At 40.5% G+C, this 24,393-nt stretch overlaps 2 protein-coding genes and 1 long non-coding RNA gene across 10 annotated transcripts; 1 reads left to right on the forward strand and 2 right to left on the reverse strand.

Moving 5' to 3' along the window:
• Positions 1-807: 807 nt before the first annotated feature.
• LOC307047409 (uncharacterized protein) lies at positions 808-5,953 on the forward strand. Of its 5 annotated transcripts, none has more exons than XM_079694372.1 (11): positions 808-1,017; positions 1,889-2,006; positions 2,141-2,253; positions 2,374-2,683; positions 2,809-2,900; positions 3,300-3,341; positions 3,569-3,636; positions 3,720-3,812; positions 3,919-4,229; positions 4,666-5,184; positions 5,296-5,953. In XM_079694372.1, exons 1-9 carry the CDS (start codon positions 952-954, stop codon positions 3,932-3,934), a joined length of 918 nt encoding a protein of 305 aa, XP_079550498.1. In that variant the 5' UTR covers positions 808-951; the 3' UTR covers positions 3,935-4,229; positions 4,666-5,184; positions 5,296-5,953. The 5 variants fall into 5 exon arrangements, with proteins under 5 accessions (XP_079550498.1, XP_079550499.1, XP_079550497.1 ...); XM_079694371.1 differs by having other exon boundaries at positions 895-1,017; positions 2,141-2,262; XM_079694373.1 differs by lacking the exons at positions 3,720-3,812; positions 3,919-4,229 and having other exon boundaries at positions 815-1,017; positions 2,141-2,262; positions 3,591-3,636; positions 4,666-4,837; positions 4,970-5,184.
• Positions 5,954-6,032: 79 nt separating this feature from the next.
• Positions 6,033-10,184, reverse strand: LOC307047407 (uncharacterized protein). Of its 4 annotated transcripts, none has more exons than XM_079694364.1 (5): positions 10,009-10,178; positions 9,196-9,295; positions 7,914-8,655; positions 7,290-7,508; positions 6,033-6,827 (listed from the first exon to the last, which is right to left on the reverse strand). In XM_079694364.1, the coding sequence occupies exons 1-5, from the start codon at positions 10,072-10,074 to the stop codon at positions 6,611-6,613; spliced, it is 1,344 nt and encodes a 447-aa protein (XP_079550490.1). In that variant the 5' UTR covers positions 10,075-10,178; the 3' UTR covers positions 6,033-6,610. The 4 variants fall into 4 exon arrangements, with proteins under 4 accessions (XP_079550490.1, XP_079550492.1, XP_079550493.1 ...); XM_079694366.1 differs by having other exon boundaries at positions 8,753-9,295; XM_079694367.1 differs by lacking the exon at positions 7,290-7,508 and having other exon boundaries at positions 10,009-10,184.
• Positions 10,185-23,335: 13,151 nt separating this feature from the next.
• Positions 23,336-24,184, reverse strand: LOC307012938. The gene is made up of 3 exons (XR_013800785.1): positions 23,999-24,184; positions 23,790-23,869; positions 23,336-23,678 (listed from the first exon to the last, which is right to left on the reverse strand). It is a non-coding gene; the product is annotated as an uncharacterized lncRNA (long non-coding RNA).
• Positions 24,185-24,393: the final 209 nt, after the last annotated feature.

The following is a 24,393-nucleotide window of genomic DNA, read 5'->3' on the forward strand; positions in this document are numbered from 1 at the left end:
TCTAATAAGCATTAATTCACAAACTAAATCAGGAGACCTTTAACGTTTCACGTCCGATTCGCTCCTTTGTTCCTCGCTGTACACAGCTCCAGTTTGGGCATTGGCCTGTCTTCAGATTGTATTTGTTGTTGCTGCTGTAGCGGAAGTTTAGTACAATTATTTTATTTGGAAATATTTTTCCAAATCTCCACCCTCCATAATTGCACTTGCTTCAGTTGCTTGATACTTTCTAACGGCAATGAGAGTGGTGCAGTGACGCTATCTATCTTCTATCGATTAGATTTATGATTCGAAAATTATAAAAGTAGGGTAGACATGTGGACATTATCCGACTGAACAAAACGTGCATTTACCTAACAGGTTCGTTTTCCACTGACCTTTTTTCGAGCTATTTTCCAAAACCTTGTGGAGAAATCCAATTGCTTTTTTGTCGAGGTAAACCGAGTGCTGCTTACTTCCGGGTTTCAGGACGCGTCACTGCAACACTCAGTTGATGCGATTTGATTGGATTGGGAGGCAAGGGAAGCCAGCCGCCTCTGGCTTCCCTTGGCATGGCCCTGACCAATCACAGGTTGGCAGGGGCATGACGTGGGCCTCATCTGATTGGTCAATCCCTCCATTTTTTTTCACCAAGGGAAGCCAATTTCGGCTGGCCTCCTCTCGCAACAGAGAGTGCAATCTACTGTTTCACCATAACATCTAGGGGGGCGCTGTTTCACTCTTTGTAAAATACTCAATGAGAATGGTACGGTGGCCCTGAGAGGCCAGGGTGCTGCAAATAAAAGAACGCTGCAAATAAAAAAAACGCTGCAAATAAAAAGAAACAGAAATGCCGCGCAAATAAAAACGCCGCGATGCAAATAAAAAAGCCACAACGGAAGTGAATTACCGGGGACTATTATTGCTGATGCACATACGACGGAAGTTAATTACCGGGGACTATTATTGCTGATGCACATGCGTTTTTTTATGCGAGAGAAGAAGAATGCTGGGGGATCTCCGGGAAACATCTCATGGGTAAGTTTATAATGTTAAAGTTACACAGGATGTAGATAATATCTGTCGCTGCCGTATTTATGACTTTAAATGACGTTATTTTGTGTGTGGGAGCAGATTATGTGTGTAGTGTATAATGTTAGTAGAACATAGCTTTGATCAAAACTGCAGAAAGCTATTTTCAAGTTGTTTGCTTGTCTGTAAAAACTGTTTGATTCTGCTCGATTTATCCGTGCAGCTTGAACCGTTTTAAATCTAGACCACACACACACACACACACACACACACACACACACACACACACACACACACACACACACACTCACAGTATTCTTGCGTGTTTAATTGCCTGAAACTTGTCTTGCCCTTGTCAGTGGGGAATGTCGTGATTAAGACACACTTGCAATCCATTTTGGGAGATTCCTTGTATTAAGCCAGCGTTGAAAGTAGTACTGATTAGTCTTTCCAAATATGTTAGTGTTATTTAAAAACTAGTGCAGTGCCCGTTCGGGGCATGGCCGTTCAAAGCTTGTGCCTGTACTAAGCGGACCGATTGTTTGGCTCCCATAATTGCTGCTTGCAATGTTGTCCGGGGGGCGTACCCGATTGGAGCGCGTAGATTCGTCAAAAATAAAGGTTTAGAAAAATGAATCCCAAAAAATTCTAAATGAAGGATGCAAATCATCATGCAATCCGCAAGCCATATCCGAAAGCTTAGGTCGATCTGACAAACAGTCAGAGAGATATGCGAGCCACAGACACACACACAGACACACACACACACACGGACATTTCTTGCTTTATATATAGATAGATTGATAGATAGATAGAAAGATGTTCATGCAATTGAAGCGCAAAGCAACCTAATGATACTTTATTTGTTTTCTTGCAGGTCATAATGTATTGTCCTTTTTGTGGACAGCAGCAGGACTCTAAATCAGCCTTTTGCTGTTCATGTGGCAAGGACCTCAAATTCCTGTGTGATGTTGATAAAACAGGCACAAGTGGAGGTAATTTTTATTTTTTTATTTTTTGAATTAGGCTTAGGCAATGTACACTCTATATCTTATGAGTATGGGTGAGAACACTGTATGTCTCTCTGTTCTTTGTCATTGACGATTGATTGGACTCTTATTTCAAGCAGAGGCTACAGGAAAAAGCACACTGGAGTTATTCCGGACTTTCCGGAGTGTAAAAGAGAAGGAGAGACGAGCAGGTTTTAAGAAAAAAAAAACACCATCAAAAGACAACCTGAAGGTTGTGAAGGTACATTTTTTTGCTGAGATAGACTAATAATTTGCCGACAGTCCATTCTGTCATGTATTTATAGTGTCACTGAACTAGTTAACAGTCGCCTATTTCGTTGTTTCTCTGTAGATTTCAGTAGGCCTTATGAGGCTGAAAGATGGTGTACTGAAGACTGTAAGAGGAACAGTACTTCCCCTTTTGATGCGACCAGAGTCGGATGCGGACGAATTGCAGAGAGCTGCTGAGCAAAAAATGAAGACCTTCGACAGAAATTTACATGGTGGTCCCTACGTACTGCTCTACCCTGACGGTACAAAGATAACTAATATACCAGGAACAGAAGTACCCTTCACTCTAAACGAGTACAAAGAGGTAGTGGGGAAGGCCTACCAACGTATCACACTGTACATTTGTACAGCTGAAGATTTCTTTACATCTTGTAAGTAATTGTGAAATTAATTACCAACCAAGAAGAGCTTTTTAAATTGATTTGTTTGTCAAGGAAAGCACTCTGTTGTTCTGAGTAGTCTAAAATCCTCTTATACCTGTTCTTGTATTTCACAGCTCAGGAAACCAGCTCTGAATCCAACTCATCGGATTCAGAGGTGATCATCATGAGTCCAACTTCTGCAGAATTCAATGCAGCTGATACATTAGTGAGTACTACATTTGTTGTATCTTAGATCGCTTATATTGTAAATTCTATCTGGAAGTGAAAATGTTTCTAGATTTCACATAGACGGCATATTTTTACGATGAAACATGTCCCAAAATAGCATTTTAAATTGCGGTAAATGTTGCAGCGTCCTGGCTTACACATATTATACAAACTTAAGAAAACAACTTTATTTAGTGCAGATCCCTGCAAAATCACACCATAATAATGTGTATGTTTTTCACTGAAAGTAATAATGTAAGAAGGATCATTCCCCCTGGCGCAAATCACATACACTTTCTGTTAGAATAATAGAATTCAATATTTATGTTCAAATGTGTTAAGCTCTAGTTCTGTCAAATTTGAAGTGTCACACTGATATATTGTTTTTTACTTCCAGGTATGGGAACCTGCAGAGTCAGGCAGTGATTCAGCAGCTCCGGTAATTGTGGCTCCAAAACATTGTCTTTTGTTCACATTTAGCCTTGTCTGGAAATATTGTCACACAATTAATGTCTTAAACTACATGAAATAACGTGTCACACTGACCCAGAGATCCACGTTTGTGTACATTAGAATAGTCTTTTCTTTCTAAATCAGCCCTCAGATAGCCATGATTTAAAATACTTCAACTTACCTGTCCTATCCCTGTTATGGTTTGTGATTCAGGTCTTATTTTCTGACTCACAAGAGGGCCCAGGAACATCAGGAGGTGTGCTGGAAACTGCGTGCTATAGGTATTATACTTTCCTTTCTACAATTCAAGTATGTTTTATATGAAAACATCAACAATGTAAACTTGTGTATGTCAATTTCTCAGCAAATATACTCAGCTGTATGCGCCCATTGTAATAGAGGATAAGGATGACTCAGACAGTTTTGAGTGCAGTCATGACATTCCAGAGGATACAAAGTAAGAGAAAAGTTACCCTTACTTCAACTGTGGTTGTTATTTTTCCTGATCAAAAATGTGTGCTATGGTGTACCATTTAACATGGTCATAATTTATCTGATGACAGGGTGGACCAGCAATAACTTTCTGAGATAACTGCAAACCTGGCCCTAGAGATTGACCATCGAGCTGTCAGCAGATTTAACATCTGTCGCTCGAACATCTGGGATGGAGCAGTCAGAGGATTCAAAAGGGCAACATTCTCAGAAAAGAAAGACATCCTGGTGAAATTCTCTGACGATGAAGGGAGGTTTGAGGAAGGTCTCGATACAGGTGGCCCCAAGAGAGAATTCCTCTCCCTTCTCATGAAAGAGCTGAACAAACGGCCCATATTTGATGGACCTGTGGAGAGCCACTACCTGGTCTACAATTCAACAGGTTCTGTTTTGTGTATAATGTTTTAAAAGAACCCATATTTCAACCTTGCAGTGTTTTCAAATATGGAAACTGATTTAATATTTCTTTATTCTGCATTATCTTGGACAGCTATCAGAGAGGATGAGTATTATTTAGCAGGGAAGATGATTGCTGTGTCCATTGTGCATGGTGGACCTGGTCCTAATTTTCTGTCAGAGGATCTGGTCAGCTACATCTCAGGGCAGAGCAGTTTCAAGGCATCTGTCGGAGAGATTACAGATGAGGAGATAGGGAAAGTCCTACAAGAGGTATGAGAAGGGTGTGAAATTCTAGAATAGGTAAAGAGAGAGTTTTGTCCACTTAAACCATTCTTTCAAGATATACTTCTGGCATTACCATTTTTTATAATTACGTGTCATATTTGAAATGTGTGGGACTCTGTTATCTCTTCTTTTAGATTCAGAATTCACCCTCAGTGGAGATCCTTCAGGACTTGATGATACGGAACAGTGCCATGTTGCAGACTGCTGGGTGCTTCAGACATGTCAGGTCATGTGAAGAAAAAAAATGATAGTAGAGGATTACCTGAAGTGGTACATAATCCACAGGAACAACACTGCAATCGAAAGGTAGGTTTTTGTATTTCATTGTTATTGCTAAAATAATTATGAAAAACGTGTTGCTGTTGTCCCATTTTCTTGCTTACTTACTTCTACATGATGCACATGTATCTTTGCATGCATCTTTTAATTGTATTTTAGATTCAAGGCTGGACTTGAAAGTTTGCAGTTTCTGACAGCTCTGCAGCAGCATCCGACAGTCCTGACCCCTGCTCTCTGTCATGCCGATGTGAAGCTGTCTGCTGCAGAGATGGAAAATCTGTTCCAGCCTGAATTTAGTCAACAGGGAAGCAACAGAAGGGCTCAGGAAGAGAAAGCTATGAGTTACTGGGCAGATTATCTTCTCGATTGTGAAGGTTAGTCAATTTGCTCTTGTCTGATTTTTATACACACAGATTATAAAGAGTTCCGGTGTTGATGTAGATAGTATTTACTGTCAATTGATTCCAATGTTCTCTACTTTTTAGAAAATGACAGCTCAGTGACCTTGGAGGAGGTGTTAATGTTCGCTACAGGTGTGCCATGTGTGCCTCCTGCTGGTATGAGTCCTCTGCCACGCCTTCAGTTCCTATGTTCTACAACGTCAACATTCCCAATGGCAAATACCTGTGCCAACATTTTAAAGCTTCCTCTTTTGGACACTTATGGTGCCTTCAAAGCCAACATGAACTTTGGCATTAATAATTCCCCCGGCTTTGGGTGCCTTTAAACAATTAAATAACTTGTGGTAAAAGTTAATGTTCCCACACACAGTAGCTACACAGTCCGTTGTTTTAATGTTGCGATCTGTCAGACCAAAATGTTGTGACGTAAGAGAGATGTGAGTATTTTTCATGGCAGATTTGTCCTATTTCATATCTAACATGTGAACAACAACACACATTTGTATTGTATTGTTATTATACTCTCGTTAGGTAGGTAAGGTAGACCGTGGTTAAATCAAGAGTTCAGAACATGTGTTAAGATGTTTTACAAATATTTACATAAACAGTAAATAAAGACTGCAAAAGGCACCTTGTTGTGCAAATGTGCCAATTTTGTTTTGCCCATTTTATCAACATGTTTTTACATGGACTTTGTGAAAGAGTAAAGCTGAATGACTCTTCATTAAATGGTTTAAAAGTGTTTCATTTTAACGTAAGGACTTGTTTTTCTACGTATAGCATATATGTTACACACTCGCTACAAAGATGACACGGCTGTAGCTGGTTCACAAGATTTTATTCTCAGATCCACTGTGAAAACAGAAATAACAGTAGCATATGTGACTGATGCAATGAATGAATGTTATTGTTGATTCATCAATTTGTTATGGGCTGTGTCTGAAATCACTCAATACTCCCTATATATAATTCCCTATATAAGGAGTAGGGAGTAGTGAATGAGTGATTTCGGACACGCCTTGGTCTTTAAAATGTCAGAAAGTGAAGCCTCACAGAGAACAAATTAATCCAGCAAATATTCACATTTTAGAGGCTGGAACCTGCTTATATTCAAAATTAAAATCAATTACCAAAATATTAGGTGTATAATCTTCTGACGATCGACCATTCAACTGATAACACGGATGTAACACTAAACATGTTTTACAAAATACATGAATATGGTGTATGTTTATTTAAACAAAGAAAGGTTTCAGTCTAATGACTTATGCAAAGATACAAGCTGAATATTTCACTGGACTTATCTACTCAGAATTGCAGCATTCTAAATAATATTCAACCTACATTGGAAACTTGTACACACAAAAAAGGTTCTGGGGGGCTGGTGGGGCAATGTATTCTACACTCCAGACATGTTTTTCATGGAAATGTAATTCTGAACAGCAGCTGTCCAGTTCACTGGTGGAGCCAACCCACTCCGTCTTTGCAAGTCCACAAAATGCATCTCCAGATTCTCATCACCACACAAATTGTACTGGGATGATGCTTGCATGATGCCATCAAAGTGGTGTAGGGCTTCCCAGGACACTGGAAATCCACACTCCCTTCCGCCAAACCTATGACCAGTCATAAATTGAAACATGAGTCAAGTGATTACAAATGGATCATTTAACCCCCCAAACATGCTAGATAAGCATTATAACTAAAACTCCATTGAGTCAGTTCTTCGTTAATTAAATCCTAAACAAAGAGCTTTGACTTGAGAAATTAATCTCAGGTTGACAGCAGCTCTTTCAGTCAAATATGGTCATTCTACTCACTTTCTAACACAAGGTACTTTTTGGAATTGAGTAAGATAAATCGACAGAATAGCTTTGGATATCTTCTGATTTAGGTTTTGTGTTGGAATCCATTTTTAGTCGTTTAAGACTTGAAATCATTTTGAAATAATGAGTTTTCAGACTAAATGAATCACGTTATTTATCAAGTGACAAACTTGTCATATTGGGCTGATACACCAAATTATATGAAGTCAGATATATTTTAAAGTAATATTACCAAACAATTTGAATACAAACCTGTGAGGCAGGTGGTACATGGCATCAGGTTTACCTGATGGACACTGAGACAGGCGAACAGGTCTTATGGTGTGGTTGTTCCACAGCTGTCTGTACTCATCGAGGTCTTTTTGGAAGATGCCCAAAAACACATATCGCAGCAGACACTTGTGCTCATGGCTCCCATTGAAGAGGTGCCTCTCTCTAAGGTCACTGAAGAGCTCGATCCAGAACTGAGTCCTAATGGTGGAATTCAAAACTTTTGTATTTCATGAAAAAAAGACAACTTCAAGTAAAAAGTCACAATATTTCTAGAGATGTTGAACATTTCTTGGTGCGCTCCTACATTATTTCATTTGGGAGCACATAAACTCCCTTGGGAAAATGTTAGTGTACAGCTCTAATGTAATTTCACAATATTTTTCATCCAGATAGATTTAAAGTATTTGGGCACCTCTGTACCACACACACACACACACACACACACACACACACACACACACACACACACACACACACACACACACACACACACACACACACACACACACACACACACACACACACACACACACACACACACACACACACACACACACACACACACACACACACATTATTGGACCTGACCTTAAAAGGCTATACCTTTGCTTTCTGAAGAAAGACCACCAACTCTCGATGCGCTGGTTTGCAGTTGAGGTACCATACATGTGACTGAGGGCTCCTGCAAAATCATCTGTGTGTTGAGATCGTAATGTGCAGTTAATGGCTGCCATAGTGCCGTTTTCAGTTCCACAGTCAGTGCGAAGGCGGGCTGGAAGTCGTCCAAACTCCGATACACACTGCAGGTAGTACTGCGCAATGATGCCCGGATCGTTGTTAGTGCTGCCACTCCTGAGCCACATAACTTTCCTTGAAAAGCCGTCGATGCAGCCACTGATGGCAATACCAAAGGGTTTAAGTTTATCATATCCATCAGCGTGCCACACTTGGTTTGGTCCTGCTGTGACGTATCCCCTTCGGACAAACCTTCGCCTGGAACGAAGTTGAACACCAGATGGATCTAGTCTGGAAATCGTCTGTCTAACATCCTCCCTTTTTACTGTCAGGTGATACTTTTGTTGCAATGTCTGCCACATAGCTCTGTAACCCAACAGCCGACCCGAGCCTCTCAGTTCATGTGCAACAGTTTGGTGTACTGTGCCAATGGGAGTGTAGTCTGTCCTTCTTGTTAAGCCAGCGTTCTGTAGCCTCCTCTTTAAGGTCCTCAGACTAAGAAAAATGTTGTGTCTTTTTTCTAGAAAATCAAGTATCACTTCATAAGCGTGTCCCTCCGTGAAGTACTTGTGGATGAGGCCTGCCTTGATTCCTTCATTAGATGCTGTGACTGAAGGGAAAAGACAACAGTGTCATTAGGAATGAAACTTAATAACAAAAAACCTATTAAGAAAAAAATGAAAATGTATCAGTAATGAGGAAAATACCTGAAATGTTTGATGCATAAGTGTATGTTTTCAGTATGTTCAATGCGTGAACAATTCCAGACATGAGGAGCAAAAAAGAAGAGAAATAAACAGGCAAAGGACAACATATTGGGATACTTACATAATTGGTAAGGATAAAAATACATATCAATCTAGAGGTAGCAAACAAAAAGGTACCCTTTTAATGCCTGTATTTGTGCATAAACGCATCAGAAGGCTCAACCCTCAGCACATGAAGGAGCACATAATTGGTCAACTTTGGTATTTCACCTGATTTTTTTACTTGTTGGCATTTTTTTTTATCAGTAGTTCTAAATCATGTTGAAATTGCCATGACTGACAATAATATGTGTATAGCATATATTAAAATGGCAACAAATCATATACAAATAAGACATTATCACTGTACTGGTGAAATTCTTGACTTTTAAGGAGGAGCTTACCATCTTCGAGAAAGGGAGCCAAACATTCAATGTTGCTGCCACAGGAGCCGCAAAACCTCCCAAAACACCCAGCAGTCCCACAATATGGACAATACATTGCCTGTGGAAAAAGAGCAATGTGAATGTTATTCATTTGCAATTAAGTAACAGCTACTTGGTAAGCTATTGCAGCAGGTAATGTTACCTGCAAACAGCTGACACTAATTTAACAGCAGATATCAGCTGCAATCACTTAATATCTGAACCATGCATCTACAATGTCAAAATACATTAAAAAAAAAAGAAAGATTTAAAGCCAGTACACTTCTCAAAGGAAGCACGTCTTGGATAGGATAGAGACCCTTCTCTATCTCTAAGCAGGATAAGGGACCCTCATTTATCTCTAGACAGGCACATTTAGATGACATGTTGATGGAGTCAAGATTGACTACGGGATGTTAGTGAAGATCTATACTTGTATGTATTCAATATAGGGCTGGGCAACGATTATAACGCGTTAACTTGCCCAGCCCTAATTCAGTAAAAGTTGTTCCTTCAGAGCATGTTGAGGAGAGGACCCGAGCTCGTCTGTTGAATAAAGGCATATTCAACTTACTTTGTGTGTCTTAGCATCATCTTTAAGTCCCGGTCGGCTCAGATCCGTTTGTTTAGAAAACAGCTAACGTTAGCAGATAAAAGCAGCTATGTTCTACTAACATTATACACTACACACATAATCTGCTCCCACACACAAAATAACGTCATTTAAAGTCATAAATACGGCAGCGACAGATATTATCTACATCCTGTGTAACTTTAACATTATAAACTTACCCATGAGATGTTTCCTGGAGATCCCCCAGACTTCTTCTTCTCTCGCATAAAAAACCGCATGTGCATCAGCAATAATAGTCCCCGGTAATTCACTTCCGTTGTGGCTTTTTTATTTGCATCGCGGCGTTTTTATTTGCGCGGCATTTCTGTTTCTTTTTATTTGCAGCATTTTTTTTATTTGCAGCGTTCTTTTATTTGCAGCACCCTGGCCTCTCAGGGCCACCGTAGAATGGGGGAGAGACACACAACAAAGAATTTCCGAAACTAAACAAAGTGTTTTTATTTATTCATTAAAATTATAACTACAATCCGAAAAAACAGGGGAAGCCTGGCTTCCCTTGGCCTCCAGGAGAAAACGCCACTGGAGCCGGGCTGCATTCCCTGATGAAAAAACATAGCGATGGTTTTGTACTTACGCCAACGTGAATTAAACAACATTATTTTGTTAAATAAAAACATGGTGATGTTTTGTAAATGATTACATGTCTCTTATTTAGCACAGAATATGATCCTATCCGTGACATATGGATCTTAACAAATTTCCGCTATATCAGATACCTGTAGATCTATCAGCTGTTTATTTCACATGAGTTCCAGTGTGGCAGCTTTTCACGGCTCCCCCTGGTGGATCCATGATCCATTGCAACTGGTTTCATTAAAATTACATTTATTTATCAAGGGGGCGTATCAAGTCCTGCGGGGGGGTTTTCCTTTTCAGCAGGGGCCCACCCCGTGCAGATCACGGACCCACACGGGTAGGCGTCTGAAGTGAAGTGCTACATCTGTACTATCACCACCACCAGTGTCTAGACCCCGGAGGGTTCATCAGAGCGGTTCTCTCCCTCCTGAAGGATCATCCTGCAAACCCGGGGCCTAATCGCCAAAACATCATTACAGTTACTTGTTGTAATACGTCAATCACTATTCCCGCATATCATGTGTCCCGATAATAAACATGTATTTCATACATCACGTCTCTCCTGATTGAACTACAATAAGCATGTTAATGTGAATCTAATACAACTCCGGCTTTTTATACTCAAACTGTTTGCATATCATGGACAAGGAATTTAGATAATATAAATAAATGTTCACCAAAAGTAATGAGTATAATGGAAAGTGGACATTGGCCTACACTTTGAGTCAATTTAGATTACTGTGATCTGATTAGTGTCCTCTGCAAGTTTACTACTGTTCTAAGTAACAGTGGGATTTAGAATATTGAAGAAAATATGGAGATGTTCTTTCGTAGTGTGTGAAATATGTGATGCTTGAAACATGTAGGTATTTCAATTTGTAGGAGAAAATGGTTTCCTGAGAGTTAGGTTGGGTAAATATGGAACAGTGGATGAAACAATTTTTAGAAGGAGTTTTTGTAATATCATTAGTAGACATTAATTGTGTTGTTTAGATTGCATTTAACAACTAAGACGGATAATATGATTAGAAAATACTTTATTTAACCTCAGTGCGCTAGACTTCTTATAGGTAGTGCATCCCAGGACCTGGACTCCCCCTCTGAGAAAGAAAGGCTACGACCCCGTCCCTCCAAGCAGACAAAAGACTAACCCAAACAGGAGACTCCTCCTTCTCCATCGAACAGACAGAGAACCAGAGCTGAACCGTCTCCACCTGAGGCATCCAGAACCAGTCCCTCAGACAGGGCATGAAGTTCCAAGCTGAGCCACGATATTTGGCACAAGAGCAGAGTGTGGGACATGAGAGCAGAATCCGCCCTCCATAAAAACCGCGAAGAGACTGTAAAGGAGGAGATGAAATGCAAATCAGTGCAAGAACAGTGGCATGATGTGGGCTGCAGAAGTGACTGGGCCAAAGGCTGCCTAAAAGAGTTACAGCGGATGGATTCAAGAGTTGACGGACTGAAGAGAAGACAGAATCAGAGGATTTGGCATGGTCGATTAGAAGTGAGGAGGCCGGGGTCACGGCTTGAGAAAACCAGGGGAGGAGAAAAGGAGAACGGGAATGAGTGAGTTTACACATAAACACACTTATTCACAAACGCACATAATTGACTTGATAAATACGTTAAGACAAAAATATGTATTAACCATGAATTAATCAATTGGTAAATTAAAAATAGCAGTGAAGAAGGACCTCTTAATGTAAGGTGAGAAAACGATCCTAAAACACACATACTGGGATAAAGGGGGAGGCATGATGGAAATATGCACTACACTTTAAGCAGTGGGTGTTTTGGATTTAGGAGTATAGAGTAGAACCATATTCTTCGATCTTTCCATCATGTTTACGAATGATTCTTTTAGAGTTTTTATTCATGTGTGGATTTGGTAGTGTTTTGATTTGTTACAGTATTTATCTACAGTTTAAAGGGAGTGTTTTAGGAACCACTGTAATTTTACTAATCTAATCTCTAATCTAATCTAATCTAATCTTTAATCTAATCTCACTCAAATCTTTATTGGTATGGATAATGTTAAAGGGAGAGCTAGTGCCAAGCCAAATATGATTCCAATCTATAAAGTATTGATTTTACCATTGTGACATATATTACTATAGGAGAACTTTTTAGGGGGAAATAACTATTGTTTGTAGTCCAGAATGTAGTGTTTAAAATGGAGTAAAAGTAGAAACGGCACATTTGATTTGGAAAAAGCCATATAATTGGAAGGAATGTGGGGTCACTGAACTCATCCTGCTGTGGTTTTTAGGTCTTACTTGCAGCTTCACAGGGAGCGCAAGGCATCATTTTATGAGTTTGAAAGACATGCTTCTCCACCTTCGAATGGACATCCATTTAATTAGTGTTGACCTGATACTTAGAGATGCTAGAAGGTAAAGACGTGCCTACCATAGGTGACAATTCCTAAAATTCAACTACAAACCATTGATGAAATTACTTCTGTTTTTGAATCCCTGATGAAGGAAGGAGTAATTGTTGCATGTTCGGACACCCAGGGTTCCACACACTGCTAAAGAGTTTTACATTGTTTTTTAAGTAGACCAGAATTGAAGATAAATGAGTATAATGAGCTATGAAGTGCAGAGCTACACAGATCCTAGAAATGGTTTGACTCAAGATAATAGTTATGTTTCTTAAATAGATCTATTAGACATTTTAATATAGATTAGGTGTTAATATACTGCAGTAGTACCAAGGAAGTTACATTTTTGGCTAACAAATTTCAGGAAATGTGGGAAGCAGCTGTCCCAATGAAAAGTTAGAACCGTCTTGAAAATCATAGTTGAAATCGTGAATGAATAAATGATGGCACTCCATATATGACTGATTTTTGTAGACAAAGGATACTGGCCTATGCTGTAATATCAAAGTCTCTGCAGAGCACAATACATGGCCAAAAAGACTGAGACCAAATGACCTTTGACCCTGACTGACAGTGTTACTTGAGAAAAGCACTGTCAATGACTGACTCTGGGGTGTACCTGACCAAACTTGACCTTACAACCTGACAGTGTGAGTGTGAATGAATGCCGGCAGGTGATCAGTTCAACAGCATGATTCTAAAACAATAACTAACCAAGCATGTTTTTGGACTAACACATTATTCTGGGGCTCTGTGGGCAACAGGAGGTTTCCTACAATTCCACAAAAAAGGGAAACCGCACAAGTGACCCGTTTCTAATCTACTTGATGCTATTGTACTCCCACGGGCAGTGGCGGTTGACAGAAGGTTTTCTTCCCATACAGGATTTTGTTACACATGAGTTCATGTGTAAAAAGGGGGAGTGTGGAATTTTTCATTTAGGGACTGGAAGAAACCTGCCGCCCCAACTCGGATGTTCAATCTGACCATTGATTGACAGTTTTAGAATTAACCTGCTCCATGTATATAAAATACTGTTGGATGAATGTTGACATGTTTCTAAATATTGATTGAATTATAACAGGGATATAACGCAGATGCAGACTCAGTGATCAAGTTCCTAGTCACGCATTACATTCCACTACATGGGTTTCCTTGGAAAGTGAGGTCAGACAATGGCAGCCATTTCAAGAACCATGACCTACGCACAGTAGAACAGTCCCTATGGACTAAGACACGGTTTCGGAGCTGTCTTTCACCCCAAATCTCAGGAAAAGGTAGAAAGAATGAACCAGAACATCAAGCAGAAACTCAGCAAAGCATGTGAGGAGACAGGCATGAAATGGTTAGACGTCTTGCCTCTGGCCCTTATGTCAATCAGGAGCTCTATCAGTTCCCGGGCCCAGGAGCCCTGAGCGTAGGAAAGGAGGTAGAGGTCATGAGTTCAAAACCTGATTTCCAGCCACTTGAGGGGTGGGTATCAGACTTCTCTACACAGGTTGCTGACGCCAAAGGGGGACCCGAGGAGCACGAGGCCGACACAGCGGAGTTCGTCTGGCTGAAGGTCATCAGGCCCAAGTGGTTCAACCCCAGGTTTTCCGGCCCATACAGAGTGACCCAGCGGACCTCTCATGCCATCCGCCTAGGAGGAAAGGGGTACAGCTGGTACTACTGGAGCCAGTGTGCGGCGGGGAATCCTCCGGCTAGGACCTTGGACGACATCAGGGCGGACCTGGCTATCGTCAAGAAGGTCGACTCGGAAGCTGCCATCAGTGGACCGGAGGAGCAGGATCCTGAGGACATCCATCCAGCAGACGGCCCAGAAGCCGCTGTCAGCAGTCTGGGGGACATCACGAGGAAGCAGAGGAGTCTATTCTCTCTGATCAGATTAATCAGTTCCACCATTGAAGGGAAGGCCGCATCTCCCCCTCCCTATCAGCTTCCCTTGTTGGCGTATTCCTCTGAGGGGGGGGGGGGGGGGGGCTAAAAAGTGCTCCAAATCCCTGCTTCGGATGGATTTGTATAATGTTGGGGGACAGAAAAAGTGGCAAAGAATGACAGTAGTTATGTTTCAAATGTCTTATGTAAGTTGATCTCTTGATATGAGATCAAAAGGGGGATTGAAGTATTTTGAAGAATTAAAGTAACGTGTTATAGCAGAATGTTTTATAACCCATTGATAAATGTTTTTAAGAAAGTCTTGTGGCAGTTCCCAGATATCAGGAAAGGCCCATGAGTCTCTTGGTTAATCATCAATGGTTTTTGCAATTAACAGGGGAACTCCAAGGGAGATTTTCCTCAGATATAATGCAGTTAAAGTCTTGTTAAGTTAATGGTTTATTTCCTGCAAAGTTCATAAAGATGCCTGGAGACCATGGTCCTTTTGTTCTCATTAATAAATGTATTCATTCCGAGTAAGCTGACTTCAAGGTGAAAGGAAGTTCAGAGATGACCGTCATGGGACAATGACGTTTGAACAGTTACAAGTATAAGCTTTCATAAAGAAAGACATGTGACAGTCGCGTAGTGAACTGCAGGATAAAGATGTTTAGGGAAGAAGTGTGTGTCTATTGCAGCAGCTATATGTGATTATTGCTGAACTATACCTGTGTTTGTGTTTTATATTGATTTCTCTCTGTTTTATTCTTTCATGTGTGGGTACTAAATTGCTACAACATTATGGAAGTAGTTGGCTTAAACATGTTTAACACTAGAACCGCCAACGGGTAAATTTTACCCGCAGCTGTTTTTTTATTGTATGTAACTTTTTTTCCATAACATATTAAAGTCTCCCAGTCCGTGACTTTTCCTGAAAGTGTGTTATATAGCACCCTCTGTTGTTAAAAATTGTCAATAGGAAGTCAGATTGAAAAAATCGCCAAATAAATTGCCATTTATACCCATATCCGCCAGCAGGTAATATTTACCTCATAGAAATGCAGCGTAAACATGACGTGTTGCTATAGCAACGCCTTTTGTCTACTGCCTTTCCTTATAGATAGAGAGATAGATAGAGATAGATAGATAGATATATTGTTAGATAGATAGAGATATATATATATATATATATATATATATATATATATACAGTATATAGTTATAGATAGTGTAACATCTTGAAGAATACAAGATCTTGGATGACTGAGCTCACGTTGAGGACGTAATGCATGTGTGCAGGTTACGTGCCAGTTGAATAAAGATGGACACTCGGAATGAGCGAAGTAGTCCGCGTCGTCTATTTATGTGGACAATTATATGTCCATAGAACAGAACATTACAGATGCATCGATAGATAGTTATAGATAGATAGAGAGAGATTGAGAGATTTGTACCTAAACAAAACACAAGTCTAACACCAAGCGTTTAAATCAGCACTTGTAGCCAGGGCCGCCTTAATGCACGGGCTGACCTGGGCTGAAGCCCAGGGGCCTACGGAGATCGGGGGCCTATCATGAGCCAATTAAAAAAAAAAAAAAAAAAAATCTATTTTTTTATTTCGGGTGTTTTTAAAAGAAATGTTAAATAAACAAAGTCTTGGCTTTCAGAATATGAAACTTTCATTTCCAAAATCACACGATAAATACATTTTTGAAGCTTGTAAAGGGAAGACAATCTCTCCCTCGCCACTCTGCTGTTCCACAGCGCCGCCCCCCTCCCTCCACTGAAATTATTATTGTAAGACGTAGAGTAATCATAGATAACACGGCAAGGTCCGTTACAGTTTGTTTTCATCTGATTTAAAAAATAAAAAAGTCTTGGCTTTCAGAATATTAAACTTGTTTCGGCAAATTTAGATGATAAATACAACTTTGAAGTTTGTAACGGCATAATTACAAGCGGAGAACAGAGTAACGTAACGTCACTGCAGGCATAACAACAGCCGGTGTTTCTCGTGAGTGTTTTCCCCGGGAAACAAACACAATACACACAAACGCAAATATACACAAACATACACACGTCAGAATGAGAATATGTTTCACATGTGACTTATTCAAATTGCGAGTGATTGAGTGAAGAAAACGTTTGAGAGTGGCGCTCGGAAAAGGAAATTGTTGAGGGAAAAGGAGTTTCGAGACAAGCAGCTGTTACAAAAAATGCCGAAGCTTACAGGTTATTTTAAACCTGTAGGCCAGAATGAGGAGGAAGGACAGATGAGTTCTGTACCGAGCGGTAGCGGTGCCGGCCGCGGGGCGTCGGAGACAAGTAGGCCGTCTGGTTCTGATAATGATGGAGTAGCGGGAGAGGAAAAACAGACAGGAGGGACATTATCTGTTGGAGGAGATGGAGGGGACGACGAGGACTTGCTACGTGGAGGGGAGCCAACGGCAACCGGACAAATACATGAGGGAGGCCCGATACGTCACTCATATGGAGGAGAGGACCAGGCGCGTGTAGAGCAGAGTGGAGAAGTGCGATCACAGAGCCTGCCGAGGCTATAAATGACTTTGATTTGTTGTTTAAATAGGGGGCCTACAAAAACTATCAGCCCCAGGGCCTGATGGCAGGTTAAGGCGGGCTTGCTTGTAGCGATATTTTATACTTCATGCTATCTGCACAAACTATATCATATGAAAAGCTGAGAGTCCACAGATTCTATTGGTATACATGTCATCCCTGTGCGATCAAAACTCACTGTTCTGTATGATAAATAAAAGAACATTGTACCTTGCAAATCAATAGCGGGTACATTTGACCCGTTGGCGGTTTTAGGTATAAAGCGACCTCTGGCGGTTCTAGTGTTAATTACTCTGTATGAAGAAAGAGCAGTTCTGCATGACAGGAGACTATCTGGGGGAGGAGACATTCTCCATTAGACACAGCATGTCAAGTATCATGGAAGGCTACATGTTTAAATATATGTGTGTGTTTAATTACTTTGTATCAATAATAGCAGTCTGTGTAACAAGAAGCTGGAAATATGAGAAGTGAAACCTTTGTATTATCTGGAATGCTGTATGGTAAAAATATGTGCGTTAAACGCTGTAAAGTTCTAACTATTTCAGAAGCTATGGGGTAGGACTGCTTGAGAGCAGAGGTAATGTTTTTTTCATTATTATTGATATTAAGGTAACTCACATGTGATATTTGTATAATCCAACTATAGGCAACTGTATTGTAAACATATCTTAAATGGCCAAATCTTAATGTGAAACTGTGTGTGTTAAACAGAGGAGGCCGCAGAGAAGGGAGGAGGGGAGAATGCATGTTGTAACCAGACACCTTAGAGCAGAGGTGCCCAGTACGTCGACCGCGGTCGACCGGTCGACCGCGGGGGCAATGCTGGTAGATCGCGAGTCATTCATAAATTAAAAAAAATCCAGCTCCGTTAAAATAGACAAAACAGGTTTTGATCCCTCCTCCTTTGGCCTCCCTGCCACTTAATTCAGGAGTTGACTTGATTGACAGAAAAAGCGACCTATTGCTTTCCAGTCTGTTAACACAGAATGCAAAGCGATACAAAATCAGTCAAGTGCCGGGAGAGACAAACAACAAAATGAGTGCGGGAACGAGCAAAAAGCTAAAGACATACCACTTCCACACAGAATGGGAGGGAGAATCTTTGTTTGTGATGTCACATTCAAAGGTTATTTGCCTTATTTGTAAAGCAAGCGTCGCTCTGCCAAAGAAAGGTAACGTGGAGAGGCATTATCGGAGTGTTCACAAGGCGACTTCCCTCCGAGTAGCGAGTTGAGAAAGAGAAAGGTCATGTATTATTGCTACACAAACATTATCTCTTAGTCTTAGTGTCGCCAACTCGTTTCTAACATGCAAAAAGACAAACAAATGCGTCTATGGTCGGTGTATTTTCGACCTTTCCAATCCAGACCAGATCTCTCTCCCGTCTGTGTGTGAGGGGGCGGGGCAGTTTACACACACGCAGCTGCTACATGCAGCAACACACGGAGGAGATGGTGGAGAGAAGCGCTCCAAGGTGTGGTTACATGTTACCCGTCTTGAGGTGGACAATGCTCGTCACCAAAAGAGTTTAGCATGTAAGGGCGGTAACACGAGCAATTTGTCTAAACATTTAGCAAAAGTGCACCACATTCAGACGGAGGAATGCACCGGGTTCGACTGTCTTTCGAGTAGCTCTGTAGCCCCATCCACGAGTAACGTTTCCACCTCAGGTGTTATGTATGCTAGCAGCAACACACGGAGTTAACTACATTATACAAACATGGGTTAATGATTAGAGGTAACTGAGTTATTTATTTTGTTAAAGTTTCAGCTATTCTGTTTCCAGTTCTGTCATCAGATTATTTAATAAGATTTGTTAAAACATTGTTGTTTCTTTTGATGTGAAATATTATTTATTTAATTCAAATAAAAAGCAATGTTAATTTTGTTCACAATTTGTTAAGTTAATTTAATAATATATGTATTTTTGAATCAAGTATTCATCTTTATTGTCTTCATTGTTAGTTTCCACATGCCTAAAACAACCTCAAACTAAATCTAAAAGTTGATGGCTAAATAAGAGCGTTTGAGAAATTGTGCAAGGCACACAGTAGTAGTCCGAATAGTCGATTAATCGTTTCATTAATCTATAGATTAATCGATAATCAAATTAGTCGTTTGTTGCAGCCCTATTGTAGTTATTCCATGTAAAAATAAAACGTGTTATTCAGCAACCCTTGCAATTTGGGTTTTTATTTTTGGTTGGTAGACCTCGGTTAGCTGGTCATTTCAAAAGTAGCTCACCAGCCAAAAAAGTGTGGGCACCCCTGCCTTAGAGTGTGTCTGTCTGTTTGTGTCTGCCAATCAGTGATCTCCTTCAGGGAGTCTCTGCATAACTCCTCCCACGGGAACTACAATATGTCTCTGTGAAGTCTTTGGTTCGTTCTGTTCTTCCTCCTGCTGCCAAGGTAGTAAGTTCTCCCAGCGGGGGGAACCAGAGCCGGGGTATTCCGGGTTACCTCGTGATTTTGTATTGTTGTATTTTGCCATTAAAACAGATTACTGTTTAACCATTATTCTGGTGCTTTGAGTTTTCTTCTTTTGTAAACCAGTTCATCAGTCATCAAGGGACGGCGCGGAGCAGAAGTGAACCTTCCACCACCACTCAATTGGGTGGTTCTCCAACAATAATAATATAATAAACAATATGCTAATAAAAAGTTACATAATTTTCAAAAATACAGATAAAAAACAAATCAAATCCTGTAGCAGTTCTTAGGATTTAGCAGCCCGTTATTATACAGTTATTAAATATGGCATATGTATATAAAGTATATATTGCACATAAAGCACATATTGCACATAGTTTGACAGTATTTAACAGCAGCAAGTTACACAATGTTATGTAAGCACTTTGGAAACAGAGGCGCGGCACTACACGCGACTCGGGATTGGGAGAGAATGTTTGTTTGTTTTCTAAGTCATTCATTCATTACACGTTTGTTTTGTCAAGTTTTTCTTTTCGTCAAGTGTGCTGTGTTGCTTTTTTTGTTTTTTCTGGAGCCTGGCAAGCTCACATAAGTGAACAATAAGGCAAGATGACGATGGGGAAGGGGACTGCTGTGCTGTTTTTGCTAATGCTAATCACATCTAGCATTCGCTGTTTACAAAGCGAAGCCAACGCTGGAATAGCCGTGGGAAGCGAGCAGGTGCTGCGGCTCTATGACAGGGAATGTCTACTCTCCTTACGGAGAAGACTTGCCCCGGAACCGGGCCTGCTGGACTATGTCCCAGAGGAACTGCTAAAACGGCCGCAGAAACGAGGGAGGAGAGGCGGCATTAAACATCGACTCCACCGGAGATGCAATAAGCCTACCATAAGTTACCATCAATACTCTTCAGCAACGTCCGTTCCCTTAGAAATAAGGTGGAGGACCTACACCTCAACACTAGGATCTTAAACAAATACCGTGAGTCATGCATGATTATTTTCACTGAGACCTGGCTTCAGGAAGACTTCCCAGACTCATTGGTTCAGGTTAAAGGCTTTTCAAACGATCATATGGAAAGGAACAGTAACTCCGGGAAAGTGAGGGGAGGCATTTGCGCTTATATAAAGGACTCTTGGTGCAGCAATTACACAACAAAAGACACTGTGTGCACTCCTGATATTGAACTCTTATGCCTAAGTCTGAGACCATTTTACCTAGAGACTATGGGAACATTTATATCTCTGCTGTTTAAATCCCACCCAATGGGAACGCATCAAAGGCTGCCTCACGTGTAGCGGACTGCGTGCACGAGCAGTTAAAGAACAAACCTGATGCACCTATATTTTTTATTGGAGATTTTAATCACTGTAAGCTAGAACCAGCACTTCCGGGATTCCAGCAATACGTAAAAAATGACACCCGGAAAAATAACATACTGGACATCAACAGGGAGGGAGTTGAGCAGGGGGGTATACTACGAAGCAGGATTTTCACTTACCCGGCTAATTTCAGGGAAAACTCGGGGTTTCCGGTCCTACGAGGCTGGTTCTCTTTTTAGCAGGCTAGATCTCCATGGTAACTTATGCTGTGCGGCTAACCTGCCCCGGAGCAGGTTAGGTTGCAGGCTAAGAGCTTAACTCAGTGAAAGCACTGCCTGCTGACCAATCAGAGCTCAGTGTGCAGAGTTTAAAGCGATCAAGTCATATTACAGGAGGAAGGAAATACAGAAAAGCTGCCGTTGCAGGAAAGACGGCCGGCAAAAATCACCGATTGTGTGAACGTGAACGTTAATAGAATATCTTCTCCCATGTTCAGAGCAATCTGACTATTAAAACATTAGCGTTAAGAAAGCTTACTTAAATATCTGCCACAACATAAGTAACCGGATCAAATTAACATTAAGTACAGTCCGCGGCATATCACATCATAATGTATCATATATTTCCTCATCTGAGTTAGCTGAGCCGTATCTGGCCGTGCAACACTCACAGTGTCACATACTGTATGCAGAAGTATTATTTTAAGCAACACATTAAGTTGACGAAACACACGAGACAAATGTAATTAAAGTCAGATCCACTCGTGAGACGGGGCAGTGATATCATAAACCTGTTAATGTACGCATGCAAACACTTTTTCTTTTACCAGCTGTATTCACTTTGCAGGTGCAACTATGTGGCTTTTATCCTGGATACAGTGTTTAAGTCATGGATGTTTAAAGTTTAACTTCTTCATATATGTCCAATATTATAGTTGACTTTTCATTCAGGAAGTATGACGCTGCGCTGTCAATACGCTTCTCCATGTTTGTGATTGGTCGAACGCTCCAAATACCACCCCTTTCATGTGAACGCGCACCTACTAGATAGGGCACGGCTGGCTTGAGCGATCCACTTGATAACCCGCGTCGTAGTACCGTTTAGCGAGAGCGCGTATGTTTTGGATTAGGCCAACTGGCTAACTCAAACATATCCAGGTTAGGTTGAACCAGCTTCGTAGTACAGGCCCATCAGGTGGATCAGGTATGCTCAAAGATAAGCCAGCGCCTGCATTTTCTGCATAGGCTCAGGGTTCATGGAGTGGATAAATATATCATGATAATGTTCTACAGGGCAGCAATTTAGTCTATTATTCGTTATGGCATCACAACATGGTTTGGTAACTTGTCAGTTAAATCTAAATCATAACTCCAGAGCTTGATAAAAAGGGCTGGGAAAATAATTGGCATGCTTCCACCATCCTCTCTTCAGGAGATATTTGAGGAGATGGTGAGAAAGCAAGGCCGTAAAATCACATGCGAGCCCAAACACATCCTGTATAGAGAGCTTGAGTTGCTGCTCTCGGGCAGAAGATATAGATTACCAAACTGTAAATTCAACAGGTATAAGTTTTCCTTTGTTCCGCTGTCAATCAAGCTGCTGAACAGTCAGAAACAATTGTGATTATGCTGTGTTAGGAGCTGTTGGGTGGTGAAATATTTACAGTGTAGTTTGTGCAATCGAGAAGGTTAAATAGGGGAAGTGCATTATGTGTAAATAGGTATGGACACAATAGGGATATGTACAATCTGACGGACACTATGCATAGGTGCAATAGGGAAAGTGCAATATTGATTTGTGTATGAATACAGTAGGGAAGGTGCAATATTTGATTTATGTATGAATACAATAGGGAAAGTGCAATTTGATTATGTATGTGCAATAGGGATACGTGCAATAGGGAAAGTGCTGTACCTGTATGTTTCTTGTTTGTTTCTTTGCCATGTGATATGTGATCTCTGTTCTATCTATGACTGATTGACCTGAATGTTTTATGTGTATTATCTCGATGCCCAAGACACATTTCTCCTAAGGGAGACAATAAAGCTCTATCTTATCTTATCTTATAATCAGGAGATAAGTTTCCATTCATTTCGGCAAGCCTGGGCAACAACGATTAAAAGATTTCTTGCCCCCAAACCAATTGTGTATTTCAATATAAAAAGCATTTATACCACTATGTTTAGGTACTAATGAATTATATCCTCAAAACAAACGTACACATAAATAACAGGAAAATACATAATTTAATAAATCCACAATATGATAACATTTTACAGATTAATTTAATACACTTTTACAAAACATAGGTTGATGTTATATCTGGGGGAAAAATATACATTTAAACATTAGTCTCTGCATATTTAAGTAATGCTAGTTTATATAACAGATGAACAATATCCAGAAAGTAGATGCAAAAAATATATATAATGTGTGCATTTCCAACATTTCCTCTGAAAGAGTGTTATATCAATGCAAGATAAGTTAGTTAGCATCCACAACTTTTGTCAATGGATAACTATTGAGTAAGTTGAGTAGTGAGCCATTCGCTTTTTTTTCGTGGTGCGATGTCTGCTGAGAAGTCCTTGTATGCCTCGCTGACTTTGAGGACATCTGGGTCTGGCAGCTCCCCCCGCACGGCCTTGTAACGTGTACTCCTTTGAACATGTTTATATGATAATTAGGACTTTAAGAACAATTTTACACTCAGACAACAATCACAAAGTTGTAGCAGGCTACATACAATTACTTAGGACAATAGATATTACCTTACACCGTCAGCAACTGTAAACTGCTTTGGCTTAGTGGAAATGAACACCATGTCACTCACTCTGCCTGGTTTCACACCCTAATAATTACACAAAAGAATTGTCAAATTAATTGAAAAGGTTGTTGATGCAACATACTAAATCAGCTCTTGGCACAAAGGAAATACTAATTAAACCGTGGATTGGTTGTGAACACATACTGTACTTACCATGGTTCTTGGCTTGTGCCATCGCTGCTCTGTTTCAGTGCAGCTGAGGACAGGGGGTACAGTGCAACATTGTGGTTGCAGAGTGCTGTTCCAGCTACACAGGAACACTTTGCCACTGCAATCTCCACAGGTGAGCAGTTCTCAAAGACAATCTACACATTAAAACAAAAGGTCAGTCATTTTACATTTAGGACACTGCTTCAATACAACACAGACAAATGAGAAAGCTGAGAGCCAGTGTCGCCGTAAGGGGGTGAAAGCTTAGGACGATTCTAAGGGCCCGTGACTGACAGGGGCCCCAAACATTTTTAGAACATTAAGAACAATTTTTTAAGTAACCTTTCATCAATCATCAACAATTAACATTAATATAAAGTTAAATTGATAATGTACTC

Source organism: Notothenia rossii, assembly GCF_949606895.1.
Source record: "Notothenia rossii genome assembly, chromosome: 7".
NCBI lineage: Eukaryota > Metazoa > Chordata > Actinopteri > Perciformes > Nototheniidae > Notothenia > Notothenia rossii.